The sequence below is a fragment of the Perca fluviatilis genome, chromosome 21, assembly GCF_010015445.1.
Source record: "Perca fluviatilis chromosome 21, GENO_Pfluv_1.0, whole genome shotgun sequence".
Taxonomy (NCBI): Eukaryota; Metazoa; Chordata; class Actinopteri; order Perciformes; family Percidae; genus Perca; species Perca fluviatilis.
Window position 1 is genome coordinate 18149958 of NC_053132.1, and position 13549 is coordinate 18163506.

The window sequence follows — 13549 nt, forward strand, 5'->3', positions numbered from 1 at the left end:
AATGCTAATGCTGCTCCTTCTCTGTCTAAATACCACATAACCACATCAACTTTGATAACATGTCAGTGTTATGGAAGAAATATAGTATCTGTCAGTTACAACCAGCAAGATGTTAAAAGTATCTAATTTTTACTTAACACCTACAGTATCTACTACAAGATTTCAACCAAAGGTTTAGTCCAAATTAGTAATCTTTGATATTCACTTTGCTAAGGCAATCAAATTGTGTCACTTACTGTAATTGTACTAAATCTTTAAGAGCAGCAAATTACTTTAATTTAACCAAAATCCCTATATTACGTTAACTAAAACCCCAGGCCAAATAACTCATATTATTCTATAAATATTTCATTGATATATCTCCCAGCTCCACTGCTCTGAAGTAATAAATAAACTGCAAAGAAGTTGTTAATCTCCGGACCAACTCAGATGTTGATGCTGCTCCAATTCAATTTTTCTTCACTTTGAAGAGATCAGAGACCACATACTGTATGCTACACTGTGTAATTGCAATTTTGTGGAACTACTAAAAATGGGGCACTGTGAATCTCCTCAAATCTGTAGCTGAAGCACCAACCTTCATATACCCCATAAATCCACGTAAAACAGCCCATAGGTGTCGGAGCGAGGAGAGATGAATGACTCAGGAACGCGCTCTGATTACCATCTGTCTTTTCATGATCATCACTGCCACCACGGGCTGACAAGGCATTCTTTTAGAAGATGTTTACTTTGTGCAGTACCACGACACACACACACACACACACACACACACACACACGCGCGCGCTCACACACAGAATATGAATGTTACAACATGCATTATAGATCTGAGATCACAACTCCAGCAAACCCCAACTGTGATTAAAAAGAGGCTATTTTGTTGTATCAGCCCTCCCCGCTTCCCTTATCAGCTCATTTGCATAATTAACAGTTGCTGACGCTGTCCTCGCGAGCAACTGCAACTGTGATTTCTCCTGCTTGGAATTCTGTCCTACTTTATAGTGTCACTGCAACCTCGTTAATGCAGTGGCAGGTGCACTATGTTGCATTCAGGATCATATCTATCTATACACCTTTAAACACTGCTAAAAACAGCTGCTGGCTACATACTGTACAGTCTGTTTCCAGGCCTATTTGTTTGGCATGTTTTTATTATTCTCATTTATTAATGGATATAGCAAAACAAAAACAAAAAAAAATCTTTTTCTAACTTTGAGAACGCACACACAGCAAGCTGCAGACCAGTGTGAGCTTCAACACAAGTCCATCAAAATTCATCAATGGCGCAAAAGGGTCAAAGGTTAAAATTCTATTTTACAATACAAAGCAACACATTCTGTATTCTTTAAACCTATTTTTTCAAACTACATTATTTTCAAATTGTCTCAAATTGTCTGGCTATTTATAAATAGCCCCATCGTTGAGTCAACTGCAGATTAACTTCCTATATATTCAACCTTTTTACCCATAGATGAGTTAAGATAAAAAAATTTATATATATAAACTTAAAACAAAAAGTAAGGAAATGTGTCTTTGGTAGATTATTTCTCTGTGGTAGCAATGCTTTTTGGCAGTAAATGTTATACCGTTGGAAAGCCTGTTTAGTTCCCTTTCAAATGGTGGCCGATTTGTAAGGAACAGGCATTTGTGGGATGAGAAACAGAGCTGAGTATGTGGGTTGCGCCCATGAAAAATTTGCCAAATCTTCTCTGCCAATGCCAAACAGCTTATTCTGCCATTGACTCGTTTGGTGGATTGGATGATTGAAGTTTGAAGAAACAAGACATATTGGCAATTTAACAATGTATTCATTTCACAAACAGGAGCCTCAGTAGCATGTGGAAGAACCATACACAGCCACAACAGCCTGGCACCTTCTCCTCATGCTGGTCACCAGCCTGGTCACACACTGCTGTGGGATGGCATCCCATTCTTCAACCAACATTTGTTGCAAGTCAGCCAACGTGGTTGTGTTGGTAACTCTGGCACCAACAGCTCGCCCAAGCTGATCCCACAAGTGTTCAATGGGGTTGAGGTCATGACTGCTGGCAGGCCATTCCATCCTCTCCACTCCCACATTCTGGAGGTAGTCTCTGATAAAACCCGCCCTGTGGGGACGAGCATTGTTATCTTGGAGGATAGAGTTTGGTCCCAGACTGTGGAGATATGGGATAGCCACTGGTTGCAGAATCAGGGACCTGATTGTCAGCACCTGGGGGTACCAGAAGCTCAAAACAAGAGTCAATAGCAACAGCAAAGAAAAGCTGTTTGGCATTGTCAGAGACAATTTGGCAAATTTTTCATGGGCGCAACCCACATACTGAGCTCTGCTGCTCATCCCACAAATGCATGTGCCTTACAAATGGGGCATCATTTGAAAGGGAACTAAACAGGCTTTCCAACGGTATAAGATTTATTGCCAAAAAGCATCGTTACCACAGAGAAATAATCCACCAAACACAAATTTCCTTACTTTTTGTTTTAAGTTTATATATATATATATATATATACATTTTTGTGTCAGTCCCTGAAATTCAAAGAGCAAAAGCGTCATTGTGAACTTACCATTTTGCACTGCCATTCAGTATTCATACCTGGTTAAATCTGTGGTAGAGGAGTTTTTTTCTGAAATGTTTTAAAGAGGTTTTAAATGGCCTTACTCATTGAAATGGTATGAATGGTAGATGCCCACATAGTTATCAAAAGCAGAATACACTTCAAAAGCCAATGGATTTAAAGAATCAAGAATTTCATTTTCATATAAATTGCCCATTTTTATGAACCACCACAGCCTCAGTAGCTAATTATGGAAGCATAATTAGTAAGCTAGAGGCCAATATTGTGGCTAAGTGGTAGAGTGGTCGCCTGCCAATCGGAAGGTTGGTGGTTCGATCCCTGCTGCGCCATCGGAGTGTCAATGTGTGTGAATGTTTATCTGATGAGCAGGTGGCACCTTGTACGGCAGCCTCGGCCAAAGTGTATGAATGTGTGTGAATGGTGAATGGTTCCTGTACTAAAAGTTAAAGTGCTTTGAGTAGTCGTTAAGACTAGAAAAGCGCTATATAAAAACAGTCCATTTACAGACCATAATGTAATTCAGCTGCATTTATAGAATGTATAGGAATGTATTGGTAGAATGTATGCATACTAATTCTATACAGTATATACTATATAATAATTATCATAGCATCAAATACTTGAAAATGACATACAAACAATATTGGATCAAACGACTTTGGAATGTCACTGCCAATAAAACTTCACAAATGTTATTTCCGGGGCGCCCTGGTAGCTCACCTGGTTGAGTGCGACCCATGTACAAAGGCTCAGTCCTTAGCGCAGCGGCCGGGGTTCCAGTACGACCCACGGCCCTTTGCTTCATGTCATCCCTCTGTCTCTGCCACTTTCCTGTCTTGAGCTGTCCTGGGCAAAAAAAGCACCCCATGTTTTTCCAAAGATTTCATGTTAATACATTCTCACAGCTATAGTCCACCCACAGAGGTGTTTTCACTTGTTACCTGATTAGACCTCTTCTCAGAACTGTATGGGTGTGTATAGACTGTGCTTGATTGACAGCTCCCTCAGTCTCTTGTTAGGTTTGTTGCGCATGTCAGGGCGGTTTATAGTTTACATCGTTATTACTGTGATTAATCTATAGAGTTTGGTGACATCACATAATTTAAAACCCAACTAAAAGTCTAATTAGCCGCAGAAATTGAAAACAACTGTGTGCAGGGACTGTAGGTGCTTTCAACACTAGATAACTGCTTGAATAAAATTAATTGTTCATACACAACCGTATCAATTCCTTAACATATAGAATATAGAATATAAGTCTGCAATCACTTTACAGTATAGTATGTCACAATGTTCATGCCTTTGTCACCGCCACGACCACCACTGTACTTTTCATATTATAACTTTTTAATCATAACATTTGGCTTCTGTCCATATCCACATATCCCAGATTACATTTTGTTGAAGAATATAACACTAAGCATCTTTAGAGTACACAAATTGGAAAGTATTCTCTTCAGTGAGGTTCGCCTGTGTTGTCCTGGCCTGACTTTGACCAGAGATCATTTTAAGATGGACTTGTTTTAATTGCAGCGTCCTGAAGGAAAATTCGATTAGGAAATATTCCATTTCATCCTTCACTATTTTAATATTATTAGTCAGCTGCAGTTTTAGCAGACTGCTTACATGCAGGAAAAGCCTGTGCACAACACAGAACGTGTGTGTGTGTGTGTGTGTGTGTGTGTGTGTGTGTGTGTGTGTGTGTGTGTGTGTGTGTGTGTGTGTGTGTGTGTGTGTGTGTGTGTGTGCGTGCGTGCGTGCGTGCGTGTGTCTGTCATGTACAGTATTCTAGATGTAAATCTAAAAGGCATGTGAAAGCCAGCTGATATAGCACAGTCCCTGTATTTTTACTCAGAGATTTTTAGAAAAATGCTCCGAGGAAGGTGACTTGTGCTGCAGCATGATAATGAGTAATCTGACTCTCCCTTTGTTTTCCCCCTCTGCTTTAAAATGCTGTCCTTTGCTCTCTGTCTAAAACCATGTGTGTACACACACACACACACACACACACACACACTCTTCTCCCAGCATTGCATGCTCTCCCTCTCTAACATCTATGCTCCTAATCTCTCTCTCTTTCTCTGACTCTCTGCAGGCTCACTGACAGTGTCCATCACCGACATGCGTGCTCCAGTGGTGGGGGGCTCCGGAGGGGTCTACGCTCTGTGCTCAGCACATCTGGCCAACGTCGTCATGGTAACTGTCATTATCATTGCCTCCATTGTTGCGTCTGAAAGTGGTTTTCATTGGAGACAAAATGTCAGAGCCATCCGCATGGTGTGAGATGGACACCGTTTTGTTAAAACCTGTAATAATCCACCTTAAAAAATATATTTTAAATATGTATTTTTTGTACAATAGATGTGTGTTGGAGGTTTTCCCTGCTACAGTAGGATCACATCAATGTGATAAATAGTTTTTACTGCCCAGCAGCTTTTGGAAACATGCCATTGAATATTCCTTGTGAGCTATTTGGAAAAGCTCTTTGAACTTGATGAGTAGCTCACCCCACCATAACATGTTTTCACTGTGCTCGTCATTTGTATCAATGAAGTGCACTGGCATTTCAGACACTTCTATTAATTATTAAGACTGTTTATGTGTGTCCACTGGGGGGAAAAAAACAAGTAGAGGATTCTCTTGATGCTGCTTGAGAGCTTTTTATAAAACTTTATTTGTGCAAGTTTATGTCACAAGGTTTATACTGTATGTGAAATGCCTTCCACATTCTCTTCAACTCTCGAGGCGCTGTTACATCTGACAAATCACTTTAACTAATGTTGCTGTTGCCAGCAGGGATAGAAATCAAAGTGCACAGACTGCCCCAAAGCAAAGACTCTTGAACTAGAACTGCTCGTAGCAGCTAACAGACAGTTTATTTGGTCTGATACGCTTGATGTTTGTTGCTGGGAAATCCTTTAAGGCACGTCTTAGTTCTGCTTTGATTAGGTTTTTTTTTGTTTTTTGAAGGAAATCTTGAAACCTCGTCCGGTCTCAACCCAGTAAATTCCCGGCCATCTGCCATCAAACATTATCATCCGTTTCAATCAGCAGACATTTTCAGGTTCAGTGAAGTTTCAAGCGCTGCTGTGGACGTGACTCCCCAGAAGTCATGCAGCTCCAGCTAAATTGTCAGAATACATTTAGGAACCATGTAGCGCACAAATTCAACTTTTAACTTCTTTGTGTTTTTAAAGAAAAACTACCTCTTACATGTTGAGTTTTTATATTTGTGTCTTCTGAACAGAAAGCACTCGTTCTTTGAATCTCTGAATGATCCCCTGAGCAGTTCTCCATTTCATTGTCAGCAGTGTGATAACAAGATGTGTAAAATGGATTGGCTATCGTTTGGTTAAAGATTGCCCTTCTCCTCATGTGAGAGTGAAGGCATGTCAAAGTAAATTGCCTCCCGTCAGAGAGCAGTAACACCACATCCCAGCCAGCTCAGACCTTGTCCTCTGCAGTACTGTGTTGACCTCTCCCCTCAATGATATTAATCATTTATTTGTGGAAATACTGTGACATTGCAAGCGCTGCCACTCCTCACTTATGTTAAATGTAAGGTTTTTATTTATATTCACCTCTTTTATTTTACATGCTATTCACCAGGTCTTTTTCTGCTGTGAGTAAAGAGGAGAAACACTGGCCCTGGGTCATATTCACATAAATAAGAACTCAAGGAGGGATGTTATTGGGTTAGAATTGCAATCTTTCATCCTGGGGAGCAAATGTGTTATTCTAAGTTAGAATGCCATTGTTCTTTTTCCCCCGGAGAATCACGTCGACTATTTCTTGGCCCATTTTTTCCCTTCTGTTAAATTATCTGAGCTCTAATTAATGGAGTGCCACTGGGCTGGAACCAGTAAGTGGAAAGCAGCCAGGTGTATAATCGCATCTGTGTGAAGTGTAAGTGCTTCCTCCTCTCTCCTATGGATATAGATTGACTTTCTTTCAGGTCTAAATATGTTTGTAGGATAGAAACTGAGGCGTTTGTTCTCAGGCTGTTAATATACTTATATATATATATATATATATATATATATACACATTGGTTGTTTGTGTCGTGTGATTGTTTGTGCTGACGAGACACTTTCGCTCTGTGTTGCAGAACTGGGCCGGGATGCGTTGTCCGTACAAGCTGCTCCGCATGATCCTGGCGCTAGTTTGCAGTAAGTTGTCCAGATTTACTCTCAAAGCGCTGTGCTTCTGTTCCCGCTGTTGCTATTAATGTTGAATTCACAGCTCAATCATTGAATAGGGAGTGTGCATAACCTTTCATTTTCAGCATATTTAATGTTCTGTTCACAGTTCAACATGGAGTATTTATCATCTGAGTTGGGTTCAAAAAAACTTGCAAAGCTGAGCAACAGACATGCTACTCATGCTTCTCTTTGTTAATTGCTGATTGGACATGTTGCTTTGTTTTCAAAGCATTTGAGTCTTACCACTTGTCCTTTTTCTCCACACGAGGGCCGATACACTGCGACTTTTATCAGTGAGCAATATGTTCCCTCCATCTGTCCCAAACCTGACGCCTTCCAAACTGAGAGAGCAGCAAGTTTCTGCTGGAATGCTGTATTTCTGTGTTTTACAAACAACAAACGTGTAGAAATGCTGTACAAAAATACAGCATTTCCACATAAGATGTGGCACATTGTTTGTGTGAGATACTCTGAAGACTGAATTAACATTTCCTCTGGTTTGTTGAGTATTCCTTCAGCGAATGAGACTGGTAAAGCAGCAACAAACAAACAAATGGCAAATAACATTTGAAAGCAATTTTCAGCATAAAGATCCATTTAAATCCTCCTGTGACCTTTCTGTGCCTGCAGAACACTTACTACATTACACAGTATAGCTCATCTTTATACATAAAGTCAACTCAGTCCAAGGCCCTGTTCTTTAAACATGGTTATACAAATGACTCCTTTTCTTAGGATGATGAAAAATTTTATGATTTTAAATGAGGTTTAAGTTACTGGAAAAGCCAAATAAGTTGCATGCCAATGTAACCAATAACATGGCCTTTAACTATGACTTTATGACCTGGATTTGTCATTTGAACACTCAAATTTATTAAATGTACTTGAATTTAGGAAAGTGGATTTTTTTCAGGCTAGCTATTTCCCCTTGTTTCCAGTCTTGATGCTAAGCTAAGCTAACCACCTGCTGGCTGTAGCTTGATATATACCATACAGACATGAGAGTGGTATCAATCTTCCCATCTAACTCTTTGCCAGAAAGCCACTTATCAAATTTCTCCAAAAGGTTGAATAATTCTTTTAAGCCATAACAATGGAACAGAAGCATAGCCTGGTCTGATGACCTCACAACACCAGCCATGTGCAGATACTAAAGAGATTCTGTCCTTGGGGCGCCCTGGTAGCTCACCTGGTAGAGTGTGCACCCCATGTTCCAAAGCTCAGTCCTTACCGCAGCAGCCCAGGTTCAATTCCAACCTGCAGCCCTTTGCTGCATGTCTTTCCCCTCTTTCTCCCCCGTTTCCTGTCCACAACTGTCTGAGATTCTGTCTTTCATCTCTCCTCTATCCTCCGCAGTGAGTTCGGAGGTGGGTCGTGCAGTCTGGCTCCGCTTCTCACCGCCGCTGCCCTCCTCGGGGCCCCAGCCCAGCTTCATGGCACACCTATCGGGGGCCGTGGTCGGTATCAGCATGGGGCTGCTGATTCTGCGCAGCTATGAGGAGAGTCTGCAGAAACAGTGCTCTTGGTGGGTCATCGTCTTCTCCTTCATCACCTTTCTCCTCTTCGCCATCTTCTGGAACATCTTTGCATATGAGCTGCTGGGGGTGCAGATACCGCCGCCTCCCTGATGAAGGCCCCCCCCTCCCTCAACAGGTCCTCCCCCACATACATACTGACTCCAACCCTGCTCCAAACAAAGGCTCCCCTTTGACCATCGTTAATATTTCCTCTAAAGTTAAACCCAAATGAAATGATATGATATCATTCGAAACTAAAAAATCAACCAAGAATCCTTTTTTACAGATACTTTGCAAATCAAAGAAATATGTCTCTTTTATTAAAGAGGGATTACAGTAGCAACACGTACAGGTGAACGTTCCTCAGATCCATTTTGAGGAGCATTATATCTTTTTATACATACGTTGAAATTTCATCCACATTACCAGCACTAACCTTTCAGTGAGCATTTAGCCATTGTGCTCTTTATATCAGAGGCTTTTTGAACAGCTGTTTCTTTGAGTGCATCTTGCATACACGTAAAGAAGAATCAGAGTTGATGACGCGTGTCTGTGGTGAAAGGGAAAGAGAATTAAAGGGAGGAAAACCGTAGGAGTGTGTGTTGCAATGGTGACAACGCTGAGAAATGTTTCATGGAGGTTTGCTTAAAGGCACTTAAGCAGAGTAGACACCTGCATCTGAGTCCTTTGGCTGTGCCACAAATCAAAGCTGAAGCTGCTTTGACTGAAGAGAAAGTTTATTTCTGGGGGCAGCAATTAAAAAAAAAATACAGAAGCACTAATGAAATATGATTGCTGATATGATTTTTTGATTTCCCAGCCCTGCTGTAACTCACAGAGGTCACTGGCTTTTTGCAAAATTGCTGGCTCACTGATGGAAAAACAAAAAAACAACTGATAGAACAAATTGAGCTGCTAAGAAGGATCTCCAGCACGATTATAAGACATCAGTCAAAATTCTTTGCCCCCGAGTGCAAATGGCTTTACCACAGGAAGGAGGAAAAAGGGAGGAGAAAAGTTTTAAATGCAAGTTTTATGTGGATTATTTCATCGTCAATGAGTACCTTAAGATTTATCTGTCATTTTCACTTCATGGGGGTCTTGAAAAATTAGAAGACATGCGTTTTTTTATGTTATTGTCATGACATTATACCTACACTGTGGATACAGACACATAGTTCACACAACACAGACAAGACGGGAAGATGGGAAATGAAAGTGACCGCGTGACAGGAGAGGAGAGAAAAAGAAGCTCATGAGAAAATGTCAGCTGAAGTTTCCTGGATGCTAATCACTTAAGTGGGTGAACTCCTCCTGTTGCTGTGTCCCACTAACCACCAACTTGCTAGGCGCACCATGTAAAATATGCCATGTCATGCTCTGTGGCTCTCAGCGAGACACACACACACACACACACACACACACACACACACACACACACACACACACACACACACACACACACACACACACTTCTCACCTTTGTCTTCCTGTAGGTTAACTTGGACAAACCGAAGAGAAGAACACCACACACACACACACACACACACACACACACACTGGCCTCTGCCTGTTCTCGCTCTGACAGACTGAACTGGGGAGAGCACGGATGTGTCATCATCTGACCTCTGACCTTCATGTCCCAGAGGGCATTGGGGTCTCTCCGTCGGGCCCAGTCTATACCTCAGTTTCTCATTCTTAGGGACTGTATACTTTTGTAAAGGAATGTACCTATAATGAAAAAAAAAGAGTGTTATTAAGTTGTCCCCATTTTTCATTTGATAGTGGATGTGTATATTGTATGTTCATAACCAAGAGTATATTTATTTGTATTTTCTTTCTCTCTCTTTGAGGGGAAAAGAGAAAAATTTCAAATGGTGCAAAATGCTATGATTGTTGTTCTTCTGATAACTCCTGTATGGCTTTGACAAATAGTCTATGAGGCAGAATCCCCTGGTTTGTTAGATGACCACCAATGGCTCAAGCTCACTTGATTTTATAAATCTTTAGTGCTTTACAAAATAAGCCATAGACAGAACTAATTGGAGAGGGTAAAAGAAGAGGAAAAAAATATGTTTTTTGGTTTAAAACTTGCTGTTTGGTAGCTTCTGTGTGTGTGTGTGTGTGTGTGTGTGTGTGTGTGTGTGTGTGTGTGTGTGTGTGTGTGTGACATAATTTCTTTATTGTGAATATTCAACAGGTGAGGTGAAAGAAGACAAACTGTGCAAATACAAAATGAAACTCTGGACTGTTTGAGATATTTTCAGGTAGCGAGACACATTTTTACAACTTGTTCGACGCCAACCTGTTTGTAGTCGATGATGCAGCTTCATTTTGCAAGTGCCCACATCTCCAAACTCTCCCCTGCAGTGTGCAGATGCCCCACTGCAGCTCTTCTTTTGCAAATAACAAATTATGGACAGAGCTTCTGTCATATATTATCTCTAGAGTGATTTAAACTTTTTTGGAAAGCTGAGGATAGGAAAGCAATTACATTTACTCATGCTACGTTCCAATAATTCATTTGAATGTCCACTGGCTGCCTGGGGAAAGAAATTAGTTATGCATTTGGCAATTTTGATAGTTGGTCATAAATACAGTTCTCAGCATTTGCGTCTACATGAAACTGTCATAGTAACAGGAGACTTGATGTTAAATGAGGAAATCGGTATGAAATAGCCAGAAAAATAGCCATTTTCAGATGCATTTAAAAAAAAAAAGATCAGCCAATATGTATAATAATGGATCTTTGATAGAAACTCTTGTGTATACTATGAAATAATATTGCTTGGGATGGCAAAAATACCTCGATTAATAATGCATACATACCCTGTTAGCTCATAATGAAGATAAAGAGGATGCCTGGGCGGAGGTTAATGCACCTCTTTAACTGAAGATTCATAGGAACCCAGAAGGGTTGTAAAAAGGGCTAGTAATATCTATGTTTTTGTAGAACACATTAACTGTGAATATTACCCCTCCTGGAAGTACATGCAGGACTAAAATTGAAGGCTTGTGAATTCTTGTTGCCCCTAAAACAGATACCCAACTGAGTTCTCCTCACACAAAGGGAAATGTCGGGTGTTTGATTTATAATTAAGTATCTTCTGAAAAGAAAGCAGACAATAGCATCATAAACAGAAGAGAAAGTGAGCAGTGCATGTATCTTACATAAGAAGGTGGAGGGGTAAAGTTTTCTGGATTAGTTTATTTACTTCTCTGTAAACCAAATCTCCTGGCCCTGAGCCAACCCCAACACACCTTCTAAACAAAGTCACATTCATCTGATAAAAGCCTCTCCTGCACTCAGACAGCATCTTAGAGGACAGGAGTGATAGAGGCCTGACTCAAATCCTCGGGCTTGACAGGTGGTTTTTGGTTTGTGAGGGACAGCAGAAACAACAGTGTTGGCACTCTTTTTAAAAACCTCAGCAGCAGCGTACATGCTCTCCCAACACCTCCAGTGTCAGGATGATGCATGGCTCATGCGAGGACACACCAGAGCCCAAAGCTAGACCGTAAACAGGATATCATCCTTTAATAAGTGGTTCTGACAGGCTGCATGATGTTAATTTAATTGCTGTCTTCTGAGTGACACATTTGTTTTCAACAGTATAAGGAAGGCACAGTGATGAATGGCATGAGCTGAATATGAGCAGACTATCAATAACATGCAATCTATCAGTGGGTAATGCAAATGCCCCCCCCTTGACTGGTCTCTATACAGTCATGAGTGTGGTGCGAGATGATGTCGTGCCAACTTGTTTGAGTCTCATTCATACATTAACCCACCTGGATGTGGCTGAACACAAAATACTTCATTTCTGTGCTCATCTGATTCAAACATGCAGCATACTTGACATTTCTCTGCTGTTTCCTGTTCCTTTATTATACGTGGGCCTTTTTTGTTGTTGCACTTATTATAATGTAGTTAACTGACATGTTGGCATGTGCCATATTCTCTACTGCCATAAACATTCTTTAAAGTTTTTTTTTTTTACCTCCCTATGCCAATCCATTGTGCTGTTATGCCCAATGCCTTGTTATCATATATCCGCCCAGAACTAAGCACCGGGCAGAAAAAGCTGCTTTGCCATCAGCTGTACGGTGTATTATGATCATGCATAGAATCCATAAGAGAAAGAAGCCGCAGTGCAAACAACTGAAATTGTTAATATATCCAGTAGCTGCTCTGAACAGCTGCTCGCCAACAAGCCGGCCAGGTTGCCTTTTCTTAGTGTTTATTGCTACTTAGATATACAGTATATGGGTAACTCTCACTGCAGGACTGTGCAGGTAAAGCAGGCTACTGTAGCTCCAGAGATGGAATTGTACTTACAGCAACAGTGCATACAAGGGTTTGACTAAAGACATTGTACCTGAAATGCTGGTTTCTAGGACCCCAAAGGTACAGACATTTGGCTTTAGTTCCCAAATTATCCTGAATATTGATACGATAAAATGTGTAAGATATAACATAAACTGGATGGGACACTGCAGACTAAATGTGCATCTGTGAATGATGATGGTTGCAGGTTGTCATAGCTCAACAACTATCCATTATGCTAAAAATATACAGTCTACAATATTGAACTTAATGAAGATAAGTGAACACAGATTTTTGTCTACCACAGCTAGAAACAAGCATACAATAGTTTGTAAATGCATTTAGGGTTTGTTTCTAGAGATGAGGGTATATTTTGTGGTTTGTAACAGAGAACGTCGCTAAAGTCTTAGTTTCACAGTTTCTAGCTTTGGTATAGATTCTTTTCATGTTCACAAAACCTGCCTGAGCGCCTCGAGGTCATGCAAATATCAACAGGTGGTTTCTTTAAATTAGTTGTTTCCCTCTAAAGATTAAAAAAAAGAAGTAATGTCTGTGCTGCTGTGGTAGCTTTTCACGAGCTGCTTACTTTTATTGATAAAAATGGTGCCAAGCTTAAGAGGTTCAATTTCTCAGACCAGACAAGAGGTTGTACCAACACAGCGTTTACAAAAAGAAAAAGCAGAAGCTATTTTTCTCTCGATCATGAGGAAACTAAAGGAAAACTAAATTTACATGTGGATAATTTATATCAAAGTCCTCATTAATTATTTCACAATCTATTGTACTTTTTAAATGTTCTGAACGGAACCATTTTATATTGTATATATATGAATATATTTTGTTTTATTTTGTACTGTTCATTGTACTTTGCTTTAATTTAGAAACAATATAAATAAAGAACAATACTGTGGCAACATCCTACTG

General features: G+C 40.3%; 1 protein-coding gene across 5 annotated transcripts in view; it reads left to right on the forward strand.

Moving 5' to 3' along the window:
- The window catches only part of rhbdl1 (rhomboid, veinlet-like 1 (Drosophila)), a 44067-nt gene extending 30524 nt beyond the window's left edge, over positions 1–13543 (forward strand). For all 5 annotated transcript variants that reach the window (XM_039787717.1, XM_039787716.1, XM_039787718.1 and 2 more), the window contains 3 exons: positions 4675–4775; positions 6688–6748; positions 8138–13543. In XM_039787717.1, coding sequence (XP_039643651.1) covers positions 4675–4775; positions 6688–6748; positions 8138–8409 — 434 coding nt within the window. In that variant the 3' untranslated portion in view covers positions 8410–13543. The remainder of the gene's footprint in view (positions 1–4674; positions 4776–6687; positions 6749–8137) is intronic.
- The last annotated feature ends 6 nt before the right edge of the window (positions 13544–13549 follow it).